Source organism: Vanessa atalanta, chromosome 7 (genome assembly GCF_905147765.1).
Source record: "Vanessa atalanta chromosome 7, ilVanAtal1.2, whole genome shotgun sequence".
NCBI classification, from domain to species: domain Eukaryota; kingdom Metazoa; phylum Arthropoda; class Insecta; order Lepidoptera; family Nymphalidae; genus Vanessa; species Vanessa atalanta.
Window position 1 is genome coordinate 8740123 of NC_061877.1, and position 25374 is coordinate 8765496.

Genomic DNA, 25374 nt, shown 5'->3' on the forward strand with positions numbered 1-25374 from the left:
GAATATATATATACTTGCAATATCAAATGATGAGCAGACGTAATTGTTTACATTTATTAATTAGTTTTAAAATAAAAATAAATAAATGCCGCTAACAGAAAAAATATGTAATTATTATTAATTATCAATTACGTATTTGAAATTTCAATTATTATGAAAACTGCTGATATTTTCACTAATGCATCTAAGAGCTAGGCTACTTGAATTTTACTACTCATTAATATTTTTTAGGGAAGAATGGCTCTAATGGTGACAACACCGACTACAATAAATATATACTAGGTAGAAATTTCTCGAACGAACACGTTTTTTGCGATCGAATAATCTACAGAAGTGAATAAGTTCGAAGGTTCTCGCTACCTCTATTCAGTTCCAGTTGCTATTAAACGTCATACGATGTTTGTGAACTAAAGTCGTTCTCTGACTCGCGTGCGTAAATTGCAAAATCAAGTGTTGCTTTTATATACCGTACTTTGTATTGTAGTTTCGTTAAATCAAATTCCGAAAAGGTGAGAAAAAATATTTTAACAAATGGCCAAATTGCCTTTATAAGAATGATGTATTAATAATACTCTTACATGTTTTCAAGAAGTTTTAATTCCCTTAAACCTAACCTTTATCCTTAAAATAATATATTTTTTGCTTCATCATCATCATTATTCTGTCTAGTAAATGTTAATTGAGGACTTAATATATTAACTATCGACAATACTTTAAGCGAAATGTATCATTCATACTGGCGATAAAATCTTATTGTATTATTTTAATTTCTTATGAATCCATTTATAGTAAAAAGATACTTTCAAATGAAGTTTTTTGAAAATAATATAATGTTTTCTATAATTAAATTAATGTATTGTGTAATTGTAGGCATTAAAATGGTGAAAGAAACAACATACTATGACATTCTTGGGGTGAAACCCAGTTGCACATCTGATGAATTAAAAAAGGCATATAGAAAACTAGCTCTTAAATACCACCCTGACAAGAACCCAAATGAGGGTGAGCGGTTCAAGCAAATTTCACAAGCTTATGAAGTTCTTTCAAATCCTGATAAAAGAAAAATTTATGATCAAGGTAAATTTTTAACTATTTTTTATTTATTTCTGTAATGTGTTGTACTAAATATATAAAACTCACAATTAAATAATTGTTAAGGTGGTGAACAAGCTTTGAAAGAAGGTGGAGGAAGTGGTTACTCCTCACCTATGGACTTGTTTGACATGTTCTTCGGTGGAGGCTTCAGTGGTGGACGACGACGTGAACGAGAGAGGAAGGGCAAAGATGTTATTCACCAGTTATCGGTAACCCTCGAAGAGCTATACAAAGGAGCCGTTCGTAAACTTGCTTTACAGAAGAGTGTTATTTGTGATAAATGTGAAGGCAGAGGTGGAAAAAAGGTTTGATCTTAAATTATCATACATTTATTACAATTAAACATTTTATAAATTTAGTAACTAACATTTCCAAACTAATTCAATGTACTACATTTTATAGGGAGCAGTACAAGTTTGTCCTACGTGTGGAGGTACAGGTATGCAATTACAAATACAACAACTTGGACCTGGTATGATCCAGCAGATACAGACCATGTGCACAGATTGCAGAGGTCAAAGAGAAAAAATTGACCCCAAAGATCGCTGTAAAGTTTGCCAAGTAAGTATCTATTGTGGTAAAAAATTACCCATGCTTAAATTTAAATATATAGTATTTGGTAGACATATCAATAAAAAATTAAATTTTTAATGTTTTAGGGACGCAAAACAGTTCGTGATCGAAAGATTCTTGAGGTCCATGTTGATAAGGGCATGACTGATGGTCAGAAGATAGTATTTAGTGGGGAAGGTGATCAAGAGCCTGAGTTGGAAGCTGGCGATCTTATTATTGTTTTAGATGAGAAGGAGCATGACGTAAGTATACAAATTTTAATCTTGTAGGTTATTTGATGGTATAATAGAAATCTATTTTCATTAGAACATTAATATTATATTAAATGTGAATGTTTGTGTGCTTGTTATTCAAGTTTACTCAAATGGCTGAATGGAAACAATTTGACAAATTTATTTGCAGAATATGACTGGTTTCTTTGTGATAAAATATATATATATATATATATATATCTTACTATCTAATGAAATGATATTAGTACATTTTTTCTAATGTTTTCAAGATGATATAAAATCTTTTTGTTTCAGGTGTTCAAAAGATCTGGCAATGATTTAATAGTTAGACTTAATATTGAGCTAGTTGAATCTTTGTGTGGTTTCCAGAAAGTGATTAGAACTTTAGATGATAGAGATATTGTCATTACAGTATTACCTGGAGAAGTGACAAAGCATGGTGAAGTTAAATGTGTTGTGAACGAAGGTTATTATTATTTATATGTTGTTATTATTTCTATTTTATCTTTAATACTGTTAAATTATTGGTATTTTATTACGGTTTTATGCAATTCTAACGGTCATTTATTTAAATGATACCATTCAACTTTAAACTACTTTATATACAAAATACCAGTAGCACTTGCAATATTACACTTTAACTTAAAAGTAAAACATATTTTAATTAGTTGTTTTTTTTTATTTTACAGGTATGCCAATGTACAAGAATCCATTTGACAAAGGACAACTTATTATACAATTTTTAGTTAATTTCCCTAATAGCATTCCGCATGAAGTCATTCCAGCATTGGAGAACTGTCTCCCAGCTAGGCCAAGGGTAAGTAATTTCTTGATATACATTTTACATAAAGTAATATTCTGTCAATATCCCACAGGGATCTTAAGACGGAGCCTTCAATGTCACTGAAACTTTTCTTTTATGTCAATGCATACATTATTATTTAAGAATTATATAGTTAAGAATTAAATAACCATCAAATATTTTAATCTCACTAATTGCACACCTCTTTTTTTCAGGTGACTATTATTCTATATATATAATAAATAAATGATAATGTATGCATTTTATACTTTAGCTATTAATAATAGTAACATGTTGTTTTTTTTATTTATTACAATTTAAATTACCTATTAAAGCACATAGAAATATTACTTATCATCTTGCATTTAGTAATCATATAAAATTATTTTTTATAAGTTTTAAAAGTGCTTGTTAGACACTACTTGAATGTATTTATGGATGTCATTGTTCATCAAAATAATTAAATCAAATGTACACAAAGGTGGAAATTCCGGAGTTGGCGGAAGAGTGCATGCTGATGGACTTGGATCCAGAGCAAGAGTCTCGACGGCGCCGCTCGAACCAGGCGCACGCGTACGAGGAGGACGACGAGCACCCCGGCGTCAACCGCGTGCAGTGCGCTACGGGCTAGTAGTCATATTGACAACGTACTCTGCATATTTTTGCAAAACTATACTCCGATATAGCATCATTTAATCCCTTTACTAAGTTTACTGTCTTCATGAATTGCAGTTATATGTCAGTATACTTATAATATTTATAAACATTATATATTATCACCGTATTATGATTACAAAACACACAGTACCCAATTTTTGATTGCGATTTTAGGTCGATTTTAATGTATTGTGTGGTAAAGTTAGTTTAAAAATGATTAAAGCTATTGTCACTGTGATTTTCTTTAATGTAGGGATTGGTCAAAACTAGCATAATGTAGTGTGTAATTGACAGGTTTTTGCCTAATAATATTATTAGATTCAATGTAGTCGAATTAGATTGAGCTAGCTTATGTAAACCAAATAGAACAGATGTTTTCAAATTGGCAACACAGTAAAAATTATGGGCCTGGTAAAGTTTTAACCATAAAACTGCTTAAATTTTATAGTTATAAAGACTACCTACATAAATAAACTCTTCTCGAAAACTCATCTTTTTTTATTTTCATTCCTTTCCTTTTGTTCCAAACTCCTTTTCAATAGAAACAAGATGTTAAATAAACAGAAAAATAAAACAAAATATTAATATTAACCTTTTAATTATATTATTCCTAGTATACATTTTAACAAGACAGTCATATCATATTATTAAAAATATATAAATCCATTTTGAAAACTATTCAACTCTTACCTAAAAGTATTCATCATTCAATAACAAATGTATGATAATCATTAATGACTTATACCATAAATTGTTCTATAAGGTCCTACGAGTATACTTAAACAATACAAAAACTGAAGTATTTTTCTTTAAACATTAACTTATTTATTAAAAAAGTTTCGATAATAATGTTTAATCACGTAAATATTTTGCCTCAACGGATTTAAAACTAACGTTATATATATATAAAATGGTTTTTAAGTTTGTAATTAATTTACACATTAAAATTTATTCAACTCAAATATGAGTAGTTGTCCGGCAAAAATAGCCAAAAAAATAATGGTCAGATTACAATAATTGGCATACAGCTGAAATTGGTACAGGTTTTAGTCATAGGTACTTTCTTTTAGTCTTAGGTTTTGTCTGGTATACAATTTTTTAAAAACACGTGCCTTTATTCCGCGTATGATCTATTACCCCCTGCTATCATTGTTGGTATATTTTACCCTAGACGACCCTAGCGAAGAGTCTGAACCAGAAAGGTCTTTATCTAAATGAAGAAAGTTTGTCAATATGCCGCAGTCGGAAAATAATACTTGTAACCTATCTAATTTAATATCGCCTAAATTATAAAAAAGTTGCAAGACTAAGTAATTAAATGAAAGTTACCCGGAGATTTTTTTTATTGCACTTTAGATTACCTACTATTTGTACCAATTTTTAGCTCTATGTAAAGTTTTTTTTTTGAAATGACGACTCAGTGCACTATAGTAATTCATCAGTTTATTTTATAATTTCGTTTCAGTAATATATATATTTTTTTACGATGGAGGCCGCTTCAGCTTCTCCAATGTCCTCTAGTAAAAAAGCTAACGACTTCGTAGTGATAACATCACAGTCCTGAAAAATAAATAAAATATTTATCATTTTAATTCGCACCAGGAATGAAAATGCATTTATTGAGCTAGAATTATTTCGACTCCGGAATAATATTTTTAAAATTACTGCTGCAAAGGCCAATGACTTAGAACCTACTATCGAGAACAGCAGGCCGTTAATTTTTAAGAAAGTAAGTCATCCGTCATGACATGGGATGGGGCAGACAGAGACCTTGAGCTGCAGCAGCAGGTGTCGCGCGGAGAGCGCGTGGCGCGCCAGGCGCCGCGCCAGCTCGCGCCACGCCGCGCCGCGCTCCAGCGCCGCCGACAGCTCGTCCACCAGCTGCGGCAGCTGCGGCAGCTCCGCCAGCGCCGGCTCGCCCGCCTCCTGCGGACACGACACCCATTCCTTGTCATCGCCCGATCGTTCGAGCTTCAATTTTTTTACAATTTGTCAATTGTCTCCCTTTCTTTTTATCTTAAGCATACGGCAGGCAATAATGATACTAATGCACATATATACATACACGAAAGTCTAATGTACATATTAAATAATAAAATTTATTTTATAGGTGGTTATATTTATATAGGTGGTCTTCGTTTCTTAAAAAACATTAGAGGTAAGGCTTACGGGACCAGATAGAGTCAAGAGTTAACAAAGTCGGATTCACGTCAAATTTTGCACAATGAAATTAAATGAATGAAGGAAATTTGCAATATTTATAAAAATCCTCAAGGAAGATTTGTGTGTTAATGAAAATTATAAAATTTTAATAGTTAATGGATATTATAAAACGAATCACTTTTGAGCTATACATACTTATGAAACACACATTGAATTTTATTGAATTGAATGAAATGATTGCCTTCAGGCCGTTGCTAATAGAAATATGAAAAAAACCTCTCTGATTTGAGGTGTTTCTTTCTAAGTCAGCAGTAGATTTTTTTTCTTGACAATCAATGATTAAATGTAATGCTTCTATATTGAATAATGTTTTCTGACTTCGCGGTGAGAGGATAAAGACTTAAGTAATTTTTAAGTAGGCTAATTCTGCATACACATACTTGTTTCATTTATAATAATGCTGGTAACCAGGTACCATCGCTGCGCTTCCGTGTTACCTGTTTAACGTGATACACGAACTATATTTTTCAGGGGGAATTCCCCGATGTGTATTGTGGTAATTTTTTGTGTAATTTATTTCTATTAAATTACTTTATATTTGATCAATTGTCACCTGCAGATTCAAAGTATTTTTATAGATTTATTATCTTGAAATTTTAAGTGTTCAACAACGTACACGTTACGCTATACATGTGATAATATTTAACGGAAAATGGAATAATAATTCCATCTCAATATCATTTCTGGTTAACTAGGTAGAAGCAGTATACCTCTAATGGGCAAAAATCGCCCACAGAAAAAAAAAATGAAAAGTATATCGTTACGTGGGCTTGTGAATGCATTTGAGTAAATATTTCGTTAGAACGGTAAGTTATGAAGTCAAAATATACTAACGTCTTCGTCCGCAGACTCGAACTCGTCCTCAGGCTCTGATTTGATATCATCTTCCATGATGATTCGTGGGTCCATGTAAGCCTGCAGTAGTTGCAGCAACTCTGGTTTATCACGAGCTAGTTTCCACGCTGGTAGGTTATTCGGTTCGTGTTTCGTTGGATCCGCCTTATATCAAATTGTGAAAGATTAAATTCCGCAGGTAGTGAGACAAAATAATATTAATTTATTCGTTTGTTATTTATTATTTGTTTAATAAGATATTAAAACCTTCTGGTTTTAATAAGTAATTATAGTTAATTAGTAGAAATATAATTCCTATAAATTAACAAAATTTCGATAAGATTATTCTTACTTTCTCTTCCAAAAGATGCTTTGCTATTTCGAGGGTACTCTCTGTCATTTCTCCGTCACATATAATTTGAAGAGGAGTGTAGCCGTTTCCATCTACCATTTCAATGTAACTCTAAAAAAGACAGTAAACAAATTATAATCGTTATGTCAAACATAAAAGATTTTTAAATAAAAGAGAAAATGATTAATATTTTTTCCTAAGGAAGGACTTTTGACCACTTTTCTGATGGATATCAGATGATGCACATCTATCTCGCCCTTACATTCACGGATTATAATTTAAGCCATTTGACTAGCTTAGAAGGCTAAGAATGCAATTTGAAATAATTTAATGTAATAATTCGAAATTTACGAGATTGTTTTAAACACGTGTAATTATTAAAAACCACTTTAGAAATTTGATAAGTTACGCCACACTTAACGTATGTATGTGTGTACGTTTTACTTGGTGGTAGGGATTTGTGCAAGCTCGTCTGGGTAGGTTATCAGTCATCAAACATTCTACCGCCAAACAACAGTACTCAATATTGTTGTGTTGCGGTTTCGAGGGTGAGTGAGCCACTTGATCTACAGGCACAAGGGATATAACATCTTAGTCCCCAAAATTGGTGGCGGATTAGCGACGTAAGGAACTGTTAATGGAAACTATTTATAGTGTTTAAACTGTACTTATGTTTTATTTGTGGTCGTTGTATATAGTTGCAACAGCAGTGTAAGATATCGTTACAACAGATGGAACTATAAAATTAGCAAAATGTGTAAAATTGCAGTATTTAAAAAAGGAGGACAGGTCGGAGATTGTAAAATATTTATCGAAAAAATGTTAATCTTAACGCATTTCAATAAACAAGTGTAACGTATAAAGGATTTTAATTTGATTCGATCGTTTCTCTACGAGGACATAAAATGACCGACATCCTCGATTCCACACAATCGGGAGGCAGACATATGCGACTCTCGTTCATCACCGTGACCGGTGACTAGTTTCAGGTAGAATTTACCCTCCGAGCCGGAGAGAGCCCTTCCCTAAGCATAGCTCTGTAAAACGACGATTCAAAAGCGGTCACAGAAGGCCACTGGCACGTACGCGGTCGGCGGGCTGCAGCAGGTCGAGAGCGCCGCGGCGCCAGCGGTCGTAGAGCGCGAGGTGCAGCGGCGCGCGGCCGGCCGCGTCGCGCAGGCGCGCGCTGGCGCCGCGCCGCCGCAGGCGACACACGCTGTCCGCGCTACGGTAGATGGTCGCCAGGTGCAGCGCCGTCTGCTTCTCTGCGAACGAGGTAATTTGATTCGATGACATTTAAATAGATTCTAGATGACACGAAGATCACGATAGATTGAGTATGCGTTGATGTCATTACCGTTGTTGTACGCGTTTATATCACAGGTGACGGAGTAGGTCTCGATGGCGTCCAAAAGAGGTCCGACGCAGGTTTGATATATGACGGCATAGTGGATGGCGTTGTTCCCTTCGCCGTCCTCCTCCATTGGATTGCACCCTGAAATGATTTCAATTCGATTATTTTTGATAAATAAGACTAGCATTTTAATATTTTTAATCGTTGGAAATAACTAGTAATATAGTGTTGTTTACGGCTCGTACCTTTTGACACGAGGAATGTGACCAATCTTGGCAGATCATTTATGATAGCGAGATGAAGGATGGTCTGCATCTTATCGTTTTTCAAATTCAGTAGTTTCGTCATTCTCATGCTGTGTATGAGCTTCACGATATACTCTAGACTAGGCTGATTGCTGCATAGTGTCATATGTAAGAACCTGAAAAATATCATATCATGTATATAATTAACTATTACATATCGTAGATAATGCTAATCACACCAAAAATATTTTCATGTAAAATGTTGCCAAGACGAGACCATATGTCATACTATATAGTGTATTAATACTTTATTGATTTCTTTTTGTAAGTGGCCTGTGACATTCTTTTTTTTTTCTTACTTTATATTTTTTTCTTATTTATAATAAGAAGGAGTCCCTATATATTGAAATTTTCAGAATTCCAACGTTAAAATTGCGGAAGTCTCATCCAAACTTCCATCCCCAAGTTTAAGGGTTTGAGGAATAAAATTTCTTTGTTGTTTGTGAATTAATACTAGCTTACATACCAAATTTCAATTGTCTAAGACATTAGGTCATACCCTAAGAATTTTAATGCTCATTAGTGAGAATAAGAGGTACGCAATTAAAAATTTATATGTTTAATAAGTCGCTGACAACATATGCCGATAATTTTGTTTATCTGGTATAATCCAAACCCAAGTAATAAAGATTGAAAAAACCGACGAAGCGCTTTGACAAAAGGTAGGAAGTGCCCTTGCGCTTGGGTTGGCTCGTCTTGGCGGAGCACTATCGTTACCTTAGACCCTATTTATTAAATTTTGCTAATAAGATACTACTAACCACTCTACCTATTTACATTGGATTGATTCTTCTCAGTTTAAAAACAAGTCAGACAGTGTAATTACAGGAACAAGAAATATGCACCTTCACCCCCCCCCCATGCTTGACGGTGCATTGACGATATAAGAACTCTCTTAACTCCACTTTAAATTATTTAAACTAAATTGTTCTACTATTTTAAGACTTACCGGTTGATAAAAAGATATTGATTATATTTCGCAGCTACGCTTTTTATAACTAAATTAGCACTAATTAGTTTGATTGATTAACTGTCGCGAATATTTTATTTATAATAGGTGGACTGGCAAATACATTGTTGCTGTAAGAAATAAATACCCATTTCTTAAATGACAAATTAACCACCAACCATGGGAACTTAGAAATTACACACCTTGTGCATGTAGTTACACATGAACACAGTAATCCAATGTAGAATATGTGAACATCAATCCGTATCATAAAATAAAAAAATAATGTTTTGTAACGAAACGTATGTATACAAAAATCAATATGGTTACTCACGTATCCCCATTACTCAGTCGCATTTCAAAGAGTCGTTCCAGTTTATTTCTAACCATTTGCTTCTTGTGTCCCGTTTTATTTCTGATCATCTCGCATAATTCTTTGACGAGCTGAAAATACATTTAATTTATTAAATTTACGGTTGGTTTCCAAAACTAAAATTTAAATATTTAAATTATTTTGATGGTAATGTAAATAATTATGATGATGGTGAAAACGTCTTACCTATACAGGATAGAAATTTAAGGTGTTGTTGGAGGAGGGCCTTAACCACTGTAGCTACAGAAAAACTTAGAAAGCTAATTTCGAACTGAAAATAGTTCTTTCATTCGGGAAACTCTTATTCAATTTATCTATTTGAATCCATTGTATTTCTATCGAGTCTTTATTTATCAGCTATTAATTCTTACACAGTACTATGAAAGTATCCAATTTAAATTTATAGGTACACTAAAAGTGTAAATTGGTTTAATCACAATTAAAAATTATTGTATTTACCATTCCTAGGTGAACTTATCTGTCACAGTTCCGCATACAGCCAATACTAAAATATTTCAATATTTTTTTGCAAAATTATAGATAACAAGAAAACCAGAAAAGATTGTAACGTCAAAAAATATGACTTTTATTAATCCTGAGTTTTAAATAGGAAGGATAAGATAGAAGAAGAAGGATAGGAGGCAAGGGAAACATCTGATAAGAATGTACTACCATTTTATACGAAAATGTAGTATTCTTTATTTAAAAAAAACTAACATTATAAACATGTATATGAAATCAACATTGTTAAAAATATTTTCAAAAACGAGATTGTATGGATTATAAACCAAAACATTAATATAAAAAGTCTCAAATTACACATAAAAATCGAATAGAATTTAAACATTCTTCGTTTTTTAAAACATTTTAAATTTTTAAACGACATCAATAATAATCGTGTATTTACAATTTTACTAAGTGTAAATGTACAAATAAGGCCAATATATCAGAAAAAAAAATTGACAGTTAATTTTTTATAAGAAACTACATATTTGGTCCTAATCGTAGAACGTTGGCATGTGCCACAAATGCTTGTGATTCTGTAAAATTGCAGCATAGCACTCATATGATATAAGCGTTTTATGTTAAATGTACTAAGACTACTAATACTACTACTTACTAAATTGTCTGTGAAAATAAAAATAAAAAAAAGTTCTTTTTTCAGCCTTTTGCCATCCATAGTGTATTAGATAATAATTAAAAACGTAATTATCCAGAACCACATTTGCTTTACGACACAGACGATTTATTTGTTGCCAGATAACTTTTAAGACTTATGCATGATAAATAAAGATGAATCATGAATCATTTTTAAAGTTTTAAATATATCTTAACAATATGCATCGAACCAAATTATAACAAAGTCAATAATTAACAAGATTTAATTATACAAAAAGTATTTTAACAAACATTATACATAACATAATAAAACAAACATTATATCTAATTCTTAACTCTTGGCAAATTGGAAGTAGGTGTCTACTGATCAATTGCCTAAACGCATATGTAAAATATATCTTTGGTAAACAAATCTAATGTAAACATGTTGTACACAACAGTTTAAGGTGTAGAAAGAGAAAGATATATACAAATTGAAGATGAAAAAAAGTACAAGAGATCACGAGATAAGTTAAATATTAAAAGAGAGATCAAAGAGAGTAAATCAAAGACGGAATGGGGTAGAATGTCTTAGATAATAATTGTTACCATAAATCGTTTAAAACGTGATCAGTTCTGAGTCATATTCAACATAATTGCTTTAATATGTGATTAATAAAACAATGAAAATGTTCAATATAGTTTTTGTACAATTAATAATTTTTAGTCACCAATTATACTATTGTATAGTTGTATGAGAGTTTAAAGGTATACATTTTTATTGTATTTTTATTGTTGTCGAAATTGATAGTAGAGAGTCCAACGTATATTAGGCTCAGGCTATCCGGTCTTGGAATTTACATGAAACAAAGTGATTTGGGAGGTCGCTTAGTATAAATTTTACTCAATAATGTTATGAATAAGTTTTTATATAAAATTGAGTAAAAATATTTAGTTAATTAGCAAATAAAAGAGATGGGGGCAGGATGCCTACCCTTGGTAAACAATATACATTGTTTTTTGTATCTTTTTCAGCAGTGAGATCATAGAGTGAGTGATCAGTGACATCATAGAGCCGAGGTGGCCCAGTGCAGCCCAGCACCAATGAATTTTAAAGTGCTTAATTTGTGTTTATAATTCATCTCGTGCTCGGCGGTTAAGGAAAACATCGTGAGGAAACCTGCTTGTGTCTTATTTCTGAAACAAAATTCTGCCACGTGTATTCCAACAACACGCATTGGAGCAGCGTGGTGGCATATGCTCCAAAACTTCCCCTAAAAGGGAGAGGAGGCCTTAGCCCAGCAGTGGGAAATTTACAGACTGGTAATGTAATGTAATGTAAATCAGCAGTGTCCTTTTATTATTGTTTTTAATTACAATAAATTTGAATTATTGATTTAAGCTGTATTTCCCTAAATTAAATGATAATGCATACTGTATGAAAGGGTCTATACGAAATAGGTTTTAGAAAAGAGAAAGGTCCACACTATGAAAAAAGTTAATTCACTACGTCAGATAGAGATACGATATAGATAATAATTACCATAATACTTTAATTTTTTATCACAATCGTTAATACTGATAAATTAAAGTACATACATGAAAATATATTTTTTTCTCGAATATTCTCCTTAAATAAAATAAGAATAAATCTCGATTTTTAATTAAAATAAAGGGAATTAATGTAATAATATTAATGTGTGATGAATTAATGACCTACTTACCTGTAATGTCACCTGTGATACTAGTATCAATATCTACAAGTTAAAATACAATTAATTCCCATATTACTCACTTTTTTAACTTCGACTCCGTCTTCTGATTTGTAAAATGCTGAATATTCAGTGTTTGTTTTCTTTTTGATATTCTTAGAATTATCCTCATTGTCGATACCGCCGCTATTTTCTTCCGTTTTGATGTTCTACAAATAATAATAATAATTAACTATCTATTGTTGTAAATTTTAATTCGTTGTTCCTATAAAATTTTTTGTCACATAAATACTTCATCTCGATGTACATCTAATGCTAGAAGTACTCCCGTAGCCTTTAGAATTTTAAAACAAATATGCTATTTGAGAAAACAACAATGCAAAATAATTACTTTGCAGTGGATTCCATCCCATGTGAATATAGTAGGTAATGAGATAGCGGATACACTCGCTAAAATCGGAACTTACGAAGGTGTTGAAATTTTTGTAAAACCCTGTTATACTGAATGTCTGCATGTGATTAAAAATAAATGTTTTGACTTATGGGCGGAATATTTTGATAAAAGGTCGAAAGATAAAGGCATCTGGTTTAGGACCATACAGTTTCAACCTCTTACTATACCTTGGATCGACACCGTTTCACTGGGTAGAAAGGACATTGTGACTGCTCTACGCCTAAGATCTGGACACATTCCATTAAATAAATTTCGCCATATGATGGGAAAATCTCCCAACCCTTATTGTTCCGTTTGTGGGATATTGGAAGACGTCTACCATATTTTAATGGAATGTGTTCGGAACGAAAATAAGCGACGTCAATTTTTTAGCAGTATACTATTCCACATGAACGTTGGCGAGTGTAATAGCATTTTATCAGTTCCTGAGTCAAACTCTGCAAAACAATTGTATAAGATAGTTTACCAAGCCTTGATAGAACGACCATAAACTTATTACTAAGAAATGTATATACACCGTTTGTGCACTAACAGAGCGACATAGTCGCTTTAGCGACAAAGCTCTTAAAAAAAAAAAAAAAATACTTCAAAACTTACTGAACGTTTTATATACAGACACTTACGAATTTCGCCTCGTAGACGATACACACGCAAAATTATTCGTTTCTTGAATATAGTAACCGGAAGTATATATAACTATATATTGACCAATTTCGGTCCGACACGGTGATCAGATAAACGATTATATTAGATACTGCTTACTACTAAAGTTATCATCACACTTCGAAACCGAGGCACTGTTTACTGATGTTACTGTTCCTTAAACCAACCGCCCATATTTGATTGACCCCTGGTCGTGTTGCGCAAAAATATTCACAAACACAATAGATAAACAAAAAGATCGTCTAGGCGATTTCTCGATTCATGTCGTTTTAATTTGTAATCAAACATTATTCCACTTAATTAATCCACTTTAAATCTACATTCAAATCTTATCGGAATGTTTTTTTTTTTCACAGATACATAATGAATCAGATCATTTCAGATCTTGACCAATGACAATTATGTAATATGAATCCAATTAGAAAAAAAAAACAGCAACTTGAATATTTATATTTGTTACTAGTATATGCGTGTAATACAACATAACATACCGTGACTCTTCCTGAATCAGGGACCAGCATTCCAAATTTGATGATGTCCATTGTACTTAGCTGAAAAAATAAAATAAAAATTGATTGATCCCGAGACACCTTCACACAAGGTTAAGGAATTATAATATTTTTTTGCTTAATTGCAAAAATTAATTATTTTCAAATTAGAAATTTATATTTATTTAATTTTTTGGTTGAAATTAATTAGCATTCATATTAATGGTGTTTAATACATATATAAATCAACAAAATTTACCCCACTCATGTCGGTACCATCGTAATGCTGGAAATATTCTGAAAATTAAACAGACAAATAAAAAAACGAACATCACAACAAAATAAAACTCTAGCTCAACTACAGAATGACATTTGAACTGTTAGTGTCCGGACGAAGGTCGATTTTCGGCTGAAACCGAAGATATAATAACCCTAAGAAGTTTTAAAATGCAGGAAGTGAAAAAAAATGACGTATTCAAGTTAAATTAATTTTAAGGTTCTGCAAAATTTTAAAAGGTAAGTTATAATTTAATTACCAATAAATAACCAGTGTTTAACGGACATTAAGTTACTAACTTATGTTTGTCATGTCAGTCCCTTATATCATTAGAACGCATAAAGTGAAATTAACTGCAGCATATTTGTACTTAACATTCTAATTAACTTCTTGGTTTCTTTACTTACATTATATAAATAACCTAGTGATGAGCTCTGTGCGAGCGCACTGTGTGTACCACTCACTCATCATATATACACCACCAAATATTTGTTACTTTGTGTTCGGGTATGAGGGTTAAGTGTAAATACAAGACAAACAATTTAGTTCCATGGTTGGTGGCGCATTGGCGATGCAAGGAATGGTTTAAATTTTGGCGCCAATGTCTATCAGCGGTGTAATTGTAGCGACTCAATAACATCTTCAAAAACGGAACACAACAATACGCTACAAGTATCGATGTCCGGCGGTGGAATAAGAAAACGCAGAAAGAGAGCGCGGCACTGACCCGCGAGGTCGGCGTTGAGGAAGCGGCGCTGCTCGTCGGGCTCGGGCTCCACGCCGCGGCCCAGGATGCGGTCCATCTCCGAGGAGTGCAGCGACAGCACGGGCGGCGCGGGCACGTTGGGCGCGCTCAGCAGCGCCGCCAGCGCCGGCCCGCCCGCCTCCGCGCCCGCGCTCACGCTGTGGCTCCAGATGGCGTCGCCCATCAGCTCGTCGGAGCTGGCGCCCGCGCGCGCCACCGGCGACACCTGCGCGCCCACGTCCGGTCACTTTCGCGAACCACTGAAGTTTCGCACCGTACGGCGTGCCCTGGGAGCCCTCGAGGTCGAAGCGGGTTGGAGTTCCCCGACTTAAAAATATTGTGATGGACTCTCTCGAGGATTCGAATCGATGACGATTACTGCGCGGCATTTTATATAATGTTCAGATTTTAAAGCTGTGACCTATTTGTACTATTTTGATGTGAGGTTAAAATATTGTAATAAAACGACTCACTTTAATGGTGTATGCGGGAACTTCGTCCATGATCGTGTCTTGCGCATCGAAGTTGCCATTTTGCTAGAGAAAAAAATATATAAATTGAACTTCATGGTTATATTTTTAAAACAACGTTAACTGAGTCAGGAATATAAAACCTTTAAAAAAATTTATAAAGTATACTTACATTTATATAGTCTAGGGTCACGGGTAGTTCATTCGAGCTTTTAATAGAACCTGTGGGTTTAAATAAATAATGAGACAATAGGCTATTTGACAATGCGAAAAATAAAGTGTCAATTATTACAATAATCAATAAATTAGTATATATTATGAGTTTAAAATTGGTTACTTATTAACGAAGGTTGAAAATAATAATTAATTTATTCAAAAATCCATAAATAAAAATGCATTTTTGTAAACGTTTGTCACGTAACACAAAACGCTCCTTATTGGTCGGGTCTATGATGACGAAAAAACACAACTTTTACTGGGTTCCTTAACTTCTACTAAATAATATAAAATGGATTTTAAAAACCAGTCAAAAAGCCTATTGTTTATAAAACTTATCTCGTAAATTTATAAATATATTCTTCATAACAAATTACCCGTCATGCTATCAAAAGATGAATAGGAAGAGTTAGGCTTTCTCTTCTTGGTTTGCCTGTATATTGATTCCGCTTTGTATATGAACTCTCTGGGCTCACTCGTTCTCCCGTCACTCGGTCGAAGCAACTCGATGTGGACTTTCACATTCGATGTTATTTTCCGGTCTGAGTAAGCTGGGGTCCTGTCATTTGATACAAATAGTTATAACAAATTCTCAATTTACAAACATACATCTTTATGTAAATCGCTTTATAAATAATTGTAAAGTGTAAAAATGACTGCAGTGTATGTAATATGATCTATTATGTAACGTTATTTGCGAAATAAAATGATTGGCACCTGAATAGTTTCTGACAATTTTAATGATGTTAATTTTTACGTTTTTTTTTTTGCAATCAATTCACTTTATAGTTTACAACTAGATTTATTCAAACATAATTATTTAAACTTATTCGATTTTTATTCGTTTAATCGATCATTGGCGAAGTTCTATATAAATTCATTATTAGTTCATAGTTGATTTGTGAGAAATATTAAATGTGAAAAATGTTATCGAACTTTCAATGAAAAATAAAATTGAGTATAAAAATATATATGTAAATAATAAATATAATATATTTTTTAATCAAAAACTTTAACTACTATACATACATACTATAGCAGAGTTTTTTAGCAAATCACATGGAAAATATAATCCTAGAGTTCGATTATCTTTGTACTTCCTGCCATTGGGATGAATTATAGAGATAAACACGACGAAAACGTAACCATACGTTAGCAAATTAAAAGAAGATTTTAAAATAATTAATGATTTAAAATGAAAGGACAAAAATCCTTTACATTATACTTGCGATTGCGATTTGCGAAAAAATTGCGTTTTGAACGTCGAAGAAACTGCTACTGGAGTTTTGGATGTAAAATTAAAGAAATAAGATGTATGCAATAGTGGTGTATTATAAATAAATATATATTAATCATAAACTCTTAGTAGTGCACAAAATAGCTGAGTTATTAACAAATCGCATAAAATACGTAAACCTAAGGTTTGTTTATCTTTTTTCCTACTTCCATTGGAATAGCCTGTAGGCTATTTTACAGTTTTATAGACTATTTTTAAATTTGTTTTCCACAAATTTAATACCGCAAATAAGGTCGAAATTCGCCCACTCAGCCAACACTAACCGTAGTAAGTCGCTCCTACGAGTGTAAATAAAAGCTGATACACAATAATTTAAAATACTCATCTCACTCGTCCCACGCTAAACGTTTCCTGTTTGTGGTTATTACGGAGACCAGTAAAGTGTAAATCAACATTCAATAGATATATATGCTTGTATAACATTAAAATGTATTTACATTATATTATACATTGAGTCATAATTAAAAAAAATGGCGGTTATTAAAATAAAATTCATGTTTATACTGCTTGCTTATAAATTATTATGGCCATTTGCAAGTTGGAAATAATAAAAGATTCATTATTTTCATTTTTGTCTGTATATGTTGGTTGGACTGCGAAATAGACCACCCGATGGTGGGTGGTCACTATCGCCCATAGACATTGGCGCTGTAAGAAATATTGACCATTCCTTACATCGCCAACGCTACTTCATCCTTGGGAACTAAGTTGTTATGTCACGTGTGCCTGCAGTTACACTGGCTCACTCAAGCCTGAATACAATAATACTAAGCATAGCTGTTTGGCGGTAAAATATCCAATGAGTAATAATCAAACCGAGACACAACAATAGTATATATTATTGTTTTTCGGTAGAATATATGGTGTGTGACCTACCCTAAAACCCTACCACCCAGTAAGTACATGGACGTTTCGGCACATAGTGTATGTATGTATAATGGTACAATGTAGTTACTTGAATACGATGCCATACTGATGGTGTACGTCGCTCGGCGGGAAGGACGCCTCGGCAGTCCACACACGATCGCCGTTTTCGTCCAACTCAAAAAATCTAACCTTAATGTTTTCTGAAAATAATAAAAATTATTCTTCGGCTTAGATATGTTCTCATTCAGGAGAAAGTTGGAAGCTTGCTCTAACACGCTACACCAATTCGAGTTTGTGGAAGCACATGCGGTAGACTGTCAACCGACATATGTTTTATTTCAACGCCGAACACAAGATTAATAATAAACACAGATATAAATAAAAATATTAAAGTTTAGTGTTGCTTGCCTCGATTGAAAAACCACAACCTTCGGTTTAAATAAATGTGTTCCAACTAGAGGGCCATTCGTTCAAATTCTTTAATATTCAATCAAAAGTTACGATTAAAAGTTAAATATATATAATCAAGAGTCAAAATATACTTTATTCCAGTAGGCAGTAGTTTACGAGTACTTTTGATACGATATTTTACATAATTGTATTGAACGTTAAGCAACCACCGGATCGAAATGCAGATTCTGCTGAAGAGAAACTACAACTCGGTAGTTACTCTTCTCCGACATTTGTAAGTTAAATACAATTAAATATATAGTATATATTTCATAGAAGTGAACGTCAACAAGTATTAGCTCGCATGGAATATGAGACTCTAAGGTCTATTTATCTTTACTCCCTGTACTGTTCTGCACTGCCAGACTGAGATGGGCTTTATAAGCTTTCAAACATTTAAGGTTCTGTATACAACGGATCAGAAGTATTTTGTGTGGACTCCTCTTATTAATGTGTTACAGCCTTATTACAAGAAACAAATCAAAAACTTACTCTTGTTAACTTTCTCCACGAATATGAAAACATCGTCCCCGCCCTCCGGCCGACCGTAACAGCGACTGATGCGACATATCTTCAGATCATTCGTGGCTGCACTCTCTAAAACAAAAATAAATGTCTTTATTGCGGCGAATGAGATACGAGGAAGAGGAGCGCGTATCATTGAAATTTCAGTGTAAACTGTAATAGGAAACATCGCGAACTTCGCACGTGTCGCGTGAAATTCTCTCAAATCTACATGCGAACTATACTCTACTTAATAAGATCGTTAATTATGATTTCATTTAATATGATTAAATACTAGAGGTTGAAAAATTTCTTCATTGTTCCATCATCGTTTTGTAAAATTATATAAATTGTATCAAACGCTTACTTAGAGACAATAAAAAAAATCCAAACGATAAAATTTAAATAGAATGCAAGAATGTCATTCAATAATTATAATACGAGTATATGTGTCTATAAATTGTTACTAAAAAATATTATTAAGGAAAACTATATTAAAAACAATATTATATTATAACCAAGCGATTGATATTTATTATAAGATACTGTATATCACAAGCAACTGTGTGCGCAAATCAATTGCTTGGAATTGGTTGTTCACACACACACATATCACTAGAAGGTATGTAAGAGAAAAACCTGCAATAATGAAACGTAATAAATTACAAGTAATCATAATAATTAAAGAAATCTTACTCATATTATGAATGGGTTCTGAAAACACCGGCGGACAAATTTCTTTGTCAGTTAACAAATCATGAGCGCTGAATTTGAGCCGGACGATATTTAAGTTGATATTCTTCGCTTCATTCTCACATAGAACGCGGAGCTAAAAAAAATTTAAAAAAAAAACTATAAGTAGAATATAATTTAAGTTCCCTACTAAACTAAACTAACATTTGTCGGTACAGAGTATAGAAATGAGGATGTAAATATACACGACTGTTGTTTGTGAACGTAAACAACGAACTGATTATGTTTGGCTGACGCTTAACCGACCAACGTACACTTATCGACATAAAGCTTTCGGTTAAGTAATAAACATTAGGCGTCAGTTTACATTAATATTACCTCAATGTAAACAGTTTAATGTGACTCAATCATTGATTATTTATTTATTTACATATTTATTTAGACCTTATTGACCACCACAATGTAAATGGAACAAAAAGCGCACTTGATGCCTGAAGGCATTCTCTGCCAGTCAATCTTTAGGTTATTATTAATAAATAATTAATAATACACAAAAAGAAACATACATACTTATATATAAAACTATAGAATAAGAAAAACAAATATGTACATGATTATATGTGATTTTTTATTTTTGTTATTAAAAAAAGGTTTGTTTAGAATATAAAATAAATTGGTGGTAAAACTTTGTGCAAGCCTCTCTGGGTACGTACTAGGTACATTAATACATAAAGCAATCGTCATTTAAACAAACAATAAATACACAAAAAACACTAAAGCAATTAAAATTACATTTTAACGTCTGTTAATCTGATGTGGCCCGTAAAAAACCATTAATGTTTCAAATTAGGTTTGATAAAGTAAATTAGACAGTCCTAATTATGAAATAGGGCACTATTACGTAAAATAAAAACTGATGGTGAAATGTTATTGGGACAGAATAAAAACAAGGATCTCGAAACTGGACGTGTTCGACGTCGTATCATTAAAAAATATCTGTAATATTTTTACAAAACAATGTTTTTTTTTTTATGATATAATATATATTTTTTTTTTATATTATATCATATAGAGTTTGACAGATACACTTATTCTAAATAAGAAGACATTTATAAATTAAAAATTGCCTTTGTGTTAAATAATAATCTTGTGAATTGTCATAACGCGAGAGTGATGTGTGCGTAGAATCAAAGCCGGATGCCAGTAATGTTTATAAAGCATTAAAATGTAATAGGGACTAGAGATTCAATAGACTTTTACAGAAAAAATAAATCTTTAATATGTTTCGCGTTATTTTGTCAAATATATATTTTGATTGAAATGTTTAATTATATATTTTTTAATTATAAAGATAATTAATTCAACCATACCTTGTTTTCATTGTATGGCGTATCTGGCGTAGCTTCCGAAGCATACTTTTTATACAACATTGCTGGTACATCTTTCTTAGCAGTATGAATGATGCCCATACCGCTAAATCTGTTAAAGCAAATAGATATATAACATGAATTAACAAATAGATAATTTATTAGAACCAAACTGGTGTATTTTTTAAATTAAGTATAATATAAGTGAATCAACTTTGAAAATGACTTTAGTCTTTTTTATATGTGATTTTATTCATGTAACTGCACAATTAAATGTCTCGTTAGTGTAGTGACTACTTATGAAACTACACTAATGAGTTCCTAAGTCCAATATATGCTAAAGAAAGTATAGATAAAAAAAACGACTCACGCGACTCTATAACTTCCATGTTCTGGAAGAATACTGCTTACATCCCGATCCTGATCATCTTCAAGCAACTTATGTGGATGTTCCTCTGGTTTGTCATGTCGAGCCAATCGGCACCTTATCATGGCTTTCCCAGAATAATGTCGTAACTAAAATGATAATAACAAATATAAGAAATCAAAAGCAAGTAACAATAATTAAAAAAAAAGAGTGAGAGTTAATTTTTTCAGTGTAAAAGTTAAGTCATTTTTCTATACACTACATAAACAAGCAGATTGCTTTCTTTAAAATGTATTGATCAAAAATAAAAAGTATTCCTATTTGTTTTTTTATAAAAAAATGGGAATGAAATCCAGTAATTAACAATATTAAGCTTAAAACGTCACATTATTTCTACAGTTAACCAAATAAATACTTAAGCAATTATAAAGTCTTTGCCTACTGAAAAAAATATTTTTATGGTTTAAAATATGATTAATTATTATTAAAGATGGGCTTAACTGCTTAAACTTATTCATTAATTTTTTTTCATAATTCACTTGTAATAACTGCTTATTTGCCTTTCTTCGTTGAAAAGCTTTATAAATTTGTGTGACTACATTTACAGTCGTTGTGTGGCTATACAACTTAATAACTTAGCATTTTTACTATGAAACAATAATAGTTTTTATTATTGTCTACAACAATTTCGATTAAGTAAAGAAATGTTCATAGTATTTTTTAGGATTAGAATTATATCCATCACAAAAAGACAAAGGCAATACTTTCATTATGTTTGCTATACACATTTAAGACATTACTATAGTTAGATATAATACAACAACAGAAAAAACCTCCTTAGAATTTAAACAAATTAAAAGTTTAAATATCCTATACTTACTTGATATATGTATATTTAGTGTCTTCCTATATTTACATAATTGATAAATTAAAATTTAAAAAATATATCAAAATAATTAGATCACTTCTTATTCATAATTAAAATGTATACCTCTACACTTAACACAAACACACAAACAAACAAAAAGCATAGAGCCATGATTTCTTTATGAATATTTTTTACTTTTTCCTTGTTCCTGCTAAGAATTTACATACAGCATGTTGCTTGGTTTTCCCTTATTAAATCAAATCAGTCTTTGTTTATTATTGTCGAATCAAGAGTATGAGTTTAAGTAATTGTATTAAACATTTATGAAACTATTCATTTATAGCAATGAAGAGAAAGCAGTCAGCTCTATAGCCTATTTATTATTTGGAAAAATCCACATATACACTGAGTTACCCTGATTTTCAAACCTACAATATTCAGCTAATTCTTCATCAAGCGCAAGTCCTATCAACTGCCATTATTATTTTTAAATCTCATCTATTATAACAATTTACTCAAATAATAACTAAAAAAGGCTTTATTACCTCAACAGTTGGGTGAGTTTTTGACTTATTTGATGATATGCCGAGAAGACAGCCATGAGTACCAATCATTTCACTTTTGTATCTAAACCTAAAGTGGTTTTGTGGTTGCTCCAGAATGCGCAGTTCAGGACATCTGCCTGTTTTGAAGAACATGTAATTATTATTTTTTTATTTTACTGAAGAAGGAAATAACGTAACTATCATTCGAAATATTTATAGTACAGTTAATAACATAATAATACTTTTGTTTATATTATGTAATGTAAAAATGTCTTACTTTGTTTCTAAGTGCAAGGCGAAAGGAATTGCAGTTAGTATGTGGGCAATCAATTGTGATAGCAAAAAGATAAGCGTATAATTTAGGATAAGAAAGTTTTTGAAAGAACATTTTTCATGATTTTAGGTATATAAAAGATTTTGCATATTTTATGTTATAAATTGTTTCGTTAATTACGAATATTGGATAGATTAATTATAAAAAAGGTATCGTGTTTGTATATTTTACTTACCATTGTGCATATATAATTTGTCTGTGCACGATAACTCCGAAATGTTATTGGCGAGCTGGGGTACTTGTTGTGAAGGGGAACTATACGGTGATTCAATTTGAGAAAACGGAGAATCTAAATTTGAATCACTCATAGTATCAGCTTCACTTGTAGACATTTTGCAAAAACTTATCAGAGAACTTGAAAACAAACAGAACACAGTATGACGAAATGTAATTATTCTTACTGATTACATTTATCAAATAACAGTTTGTTTCGAAATTGTTACATTAAAAAATAACAAACGTTGTAATAGAATTTAAAAACATTTAATTACTACACAATTAAATGTTAGCAAGTTATTATTCTGTAAGATATCAACATTGAACACAGAACTGAGAACACAACATTATAACTTCAATTGCTTGACATTTACAATGTGTTACTATACTAAGTTGTACCAAATTTTCTTAATCTGTAACTAAAAAGCTATATTTACAATTTTTCAATTTTATTTGCACGAAAAACATATCTTATGGTTTATTTTAGTTAACTATTTCTAATATACTTAATTAATGCTTCACATGCATTTAGTGTTTAATATTTATGCTTAGGATAAAGATTTTTTTTATATTTACTTCTCTCAACCGAAATATGTTCAATGCTATTTATATAAATTTTAAAGTAATTGATTCGCCTGTATTACGACTAATTGTAGTTATTACTAGTTATTTCATTAATAAATCATATGAACAGAAAATGAGAGTACACACTCGTTCGTCTTTTAGAAAATTTAGACGAATAATAAGAATTGTCGATGCCAATCCTATAAACCACATTTCTTTTTATTGTAGCTTTATACATAAATAATATTAGCATTTAAGTATTAAATAGTAAATTAGATTATTTTAGCGAAAACAAAATTACCATATATTGGGGAGTTATAGAATGGTATTACTATTTCAAGGTTATAATTTACGGAAGCGTACTCGGGGAAGAACCAGTTACTACTCGAAACATGAGTCACAAAAATCCCCGTTTTTGTGATACATATATTGTTATATTGCAGAAAGCGGCTAAATGAAACTTGTTTGTTTCAGGCATTATCCATATAACATAATCAATAAATCAGATAAAGCTAAAAAGATGAAATTAACAATAAATGAACTAATGCCATTAATTAGGTTGGTAGAAATATAGTTCGTATGTATGGTTACAAGATTTTAGACTTATTTCCATTTCATTATTACTATAATAAGCTATTTGACAATGCGAAAATTAAAGTATCAATTATTGTAACCAGCATATATTATGAGTTTAAAAATGGTTATTTATTAACAAAAGTTGAAAATAATAATTAATTTATTCAAAAATCCCTAAAAAAATGCATTTTTTAAACGTTTTTCACGTGACTTGTGTCATGTAAATTCATTTAACGCTCCTGATTAGCCAGTCTTATGATGATGTCACTTGCTTCTTAACCTCGTTTGCTTACTGTATGTGGATTATATGTGCTACAGTTTACAATACAGGCAAGTGACGTCACCGACCTCATTGCAGCGCCATATCGTCAAAGTAGCGTATTTGCGCGCTATTTAAATATTAATTTGATATGTTTCAGCAAATATGGACTAAAATAAAAAAAAAACAACTTTAATTGGGCTCCTTAACCTCTACTAAATAATATTAAACGTATTTTTCTTTCCGGTAAAGATGAATCAATGAACTCAAATGAAGCTATTTCACGTATTAACGCCTTAACACGTACGATTATCGTAATCATCGTCATTTTTGCCCTCTCATATATTCAAGTCTAATCGAATCGCATAACAATAAACAAATCTTAGATTAACGTATGCAACGCTATTTTCTAATAGCCTAGACATACTGTGCACTAGTAACAGTTCTTGACTAATACGTAGTTATTTATAATACAATACTATTACACTAATCTGCTTATATGTACATTAATTTTGCTTCTAAATTTCTGATAACAGCTTCATGAACGTTCAGAACGTTTTCGCAAATCCATAAGTAATATCGTAGATTATTCAA

General features: G+C 31.8%; 2 protein-coding genes across 2 annotated transcripts; one reads left to right on the plus strand and one right to left on the minus strand.

The window, feature by feature from the left end:
* The first annotated feature begins 274 nt into the window (after positions 1–274).
* LOC125065516 (dnaJ homolog subfamily A member 1) lies at positions 275–3849 on the plus strand. The gene is made up of 8 exons (XM_047673197.1): positions 275–509; positions 871–1077; positions 1159–1400; positions 1498–1656; positions 1755–1910; positions 2196–2367; positions 2591–2718; positions 3185–3849. The coding sequence occupies exons 2-8, from the start codon at positions 879–881 to the stop codon at positions 3332–3334; spliced, it is 1206 nt and encodes a 401-aa protein (XP_047529153.1). The 5' UTR covers positions 275–509; positions 871–878; the 3' UTR covers positions 3335–3849.
* A 144-nt stretch (positions 3850–3993) lies between these two features.
* Positions 3994–23711, minus strand: LOC125065517 (nuclear factor NF-kappa-B p110 subunit). Its single transcript, XM_047673198.1, has 22 exons — positions 23341–23711; positions 22832–22968; positions 21422–21567; positions 21055–21163; positions 19688–19820; positions 18980–19084; positions 18126–18237; positions 16251–16432; positions 15830–15879; positions 15661–15723; positions 15170–15413; positions 14425–14462; positions 14169–14228; positions 12644–12769; positions 9712–9821; positions 8369–8544; positions 8127–8264; positions 7856–8034; positions 6770–6880; positions 6418–6582; positions 5131–5286; positions 3994–4920 (listed from the first exon to the last, which is right to left on the minus strand). Exons 1-22 carry the CDS (start codon positions 23495–23497, stop codon positions 4822–4824), a joined length of 2796 nt encoding a protein of 931 aa, XP_047529154.1. The 5' UTR covers positions 23498–23711; the 3' UTR covers positions 3994–4821.
* Positions 23712–25374: the final 1663 nt, after the last annotated feature.